General features: G+C 39.3%; 1 protein-coding gene across 1 annotated transcript in view; it reads left to right on the forward strand.

Moving 5' to 3' along the window:
* col7a1 (collagen, type VII, alpha 1) overlaps window positions 1-2,622 on the forward strand; it is an 86,111-nt gene that overhangs the window by 36,521 nt on the left and 46,968 nt on the right. The window contains exons 79-80 of the mRNA XM_087178568.1: window positions 703-747; window positions 1,641-1,676. Coding sequence (XP_087034694.1) covers window positions 703-747; window positions 1,641-1,676 — 81 coding nt within the window. The remainder of the gene's footprint in view (window positions 1-702; window positions 748-1,640; window positions 1,677-2,622) is intronic.

The raw sequence follows: 2,622 nt of genomic DNA on the forward strand, positions 1-2,622 counted from the left end.
TACATATTTTTAAAATCTAATGTCAGTTACTGTTACAGGTCTATTATACACTGGTAACACATTTTGTACCCTCTGGGGTTCCTCGCGTCCAAAAAAGGACACACAAAGAAAATGCTATAAAATCATCATATATCAATATTTTTTTCTGCTTTTTTTGCATAAATCTCTTAAACCACTTCAGTTCTGCTCAAACCTACCAAATGATTATTAGTCTTCAGGATTTTAACCCTTAAAATGCATTGTAGACATGTTGCCTCTTGTTTTATTAAAAAAAACAACACAGAATATGAGATATTTCCCACATAATACATGATTGAGGGATGTGACATTGTTTTATATCAGAGTCTTTTATATCAAGACATTTCTCAAAACCAGAATATGATCAGGGTGACTTTTGAACACTGGAAATAAATCATGTACTCATCCCGGCAGTAGCCCCCGTGGCACTCAAAATTTCCCTGGAATTTTCTAGTTAACACATATTGTCTTGTTTGTTTAATCTGTACAGAAACTGAAGTGTAAAAACAAATTTGTAGATTTATAATGGGTTATGTGCCAATCTTCTCATCTAACTTAAGAAAATGAATAAGCATATTTCCCAAAATGCCAAACTCTTCCTCTAATGTTTTACTCAGGCTCTGAAAACCTCATGCAAAATTATAACTTTTCTTAGAAGAAGCAATATGTGGTTTGTAATTTCAGGGAACACCAGGAGAACCAGGGAAACCTGGTCAGGATGGGAAACCGGTGAGTAGAGCAATGGGTCCGGGCAGGCTAAGTCATACTTCTGAAGGTGAAACTGATATTGATGATACTGTGTTTTCAAGTTTTTAATTTTCGTAGAGCACAATATAGTGCTGAATTTCTTGTGTACACATGCAGTGAATATGTCTTTCAACAGTCTTGGTAAGTGTGTTTTTTTCTTATGAAAGCAACTGTATACTGTATAGTTGTAGTAAATGATATAGTACTGTTCTACTCATTAACTTACAATGTGGCGCTATTTAAGCATAAGAGTATTAATACATACAAAAAATACCCTGCTCCTGCTTACATTTTAAAAAATATGAAACCAGCAGGATTCCAGTTCCCATCAATGGACATGTTAAGGTTTCATCTTGTCCCTGACCAAACCATTCACAGTAATTATTAAAAGCCCAAACACACTGTCGGGAAATGATGTGAGTCATAATTGTTTGTGTAGACGCATGAATAAATATGAAGAGAAAAAATGGGAGATATTAGACACTTCCTCACATTTTTTGTTTTCCTTCCCTCCATGTTGGAGTAGGGCCCAACAGGGCTCGCTGGTCCTCGAGGGCAACCAGTGAGTAACCAGTAACCCAGCTAAGGGGCCTTCTCTTAGGCTTGACCTGCAGAGTAAAACCATTGGGTTGGCTGCAAGCACGAAGCCGATGGAGCTCTCTTTTCCCCTCCCTGGGCTGAGGCTTCATAGATCTTTAGACAGTAACCTTTTGGAGCTGTGCAGCTAACGCCTCACTCTCTAACTTCCTCTCTCTCCTCATCTCTGTCCATTTCCTTTTCTGTGTTGTTTGTTCCCCTCTTCCAACACTGTTCTCCACCCACCTGTCTCCCCACTGTCCTGCCATCTACCTTCCTCCCTCTTTCATCCTCCCCAGGGCCTGCCTGGGTTCCCAGGAGTTCTAGGCAGACCGGTAGGTTCTCTGCTGCTGGCTGGCATGCTTGAGCTTTGGAAAAAGGAGGGTTGGGAGAACCTGTCCATGTGGTATCAGATACAAGTGGGAGTGGACCAAAGATGAGGAGATACCTATGTTTTTTAGCTCAGACAACTAGTAGTATGAAAGATGTATCTGCATTTAGCAACAGCACACTTGAACAACCTATCATCAGAATGCTCACACCGTCATGAACCTTCTACCATTTAAATCTTAATTCGTTTGTATTGGAAACATCCCTTTGGGATCTGGGGACTGGAATAAGAGTTAGAACTTGATCGGTTCCTCATCAAATATTGATCAAGGCCACCTGTCCCCAAAGCATCTGTGTCAAACTCAAAAGTTGAATTTTGAAGTTGAATTATAAATGTGTAAAACACCACAGATTTTGAGGATATGAAAGGAAGTCAACTGACATCCTGAGATCAAGCTCTCGCCAGGATCCAATGTACAATAGTAGGGGGAATTCTTACTCCAAAAAGTACTGTGTTGTCAGTTTGTTTGAGTCTGCTTATGGTGCATGCAGCTGTGCCCGCTGTCTGTTGTGTTTTATCCCTTGCATCGCACTGATTCCCAGTTTACCATGTGTGTGTCTCTTTGTGTTTGTATCGCCTACCTGTTGTGATGTTTGTACACTGTATTTGTGTCAACTAGAGAGAAGCTCATGCCAATCAGTCTCTGTGTATTACATATGTTATAGTTCCATGTTGTCCATATTGAGTCCATAAATGTTTGAACTCTTTGCTCAATTTTCTAAACATATTTATGAAATATGTCACTTAAAGGAATATTTTGACATTTTAGGAAATACATATTTGTGTTCTTGCCAAGAGTTCAATAAGAACATTGACATCACCCTCATGTCTGTTCAGTAAATATGAAGCTACTGACAGCAGCCAATGAGTTTAGCTAAGATAGCATAAAG

The sequence above is a fragment of the Seriola lalandi genome, unplaced genomic scaffold (assembly GCF_002814215.2).
Source record: "Seriola lalandi dorsalis isolate HSWRI2012SDOR001 ecotype SW California unplaced genomic scaffold, Sedor1 jcf7180002054692, whole genome shotgun sequence".
Lineage (NCBI taxonomy): Eukaryota > Metazoa > Chordata > Actinopteri > Carangiformes > Carangidae > Seriola > Seriola lalandi.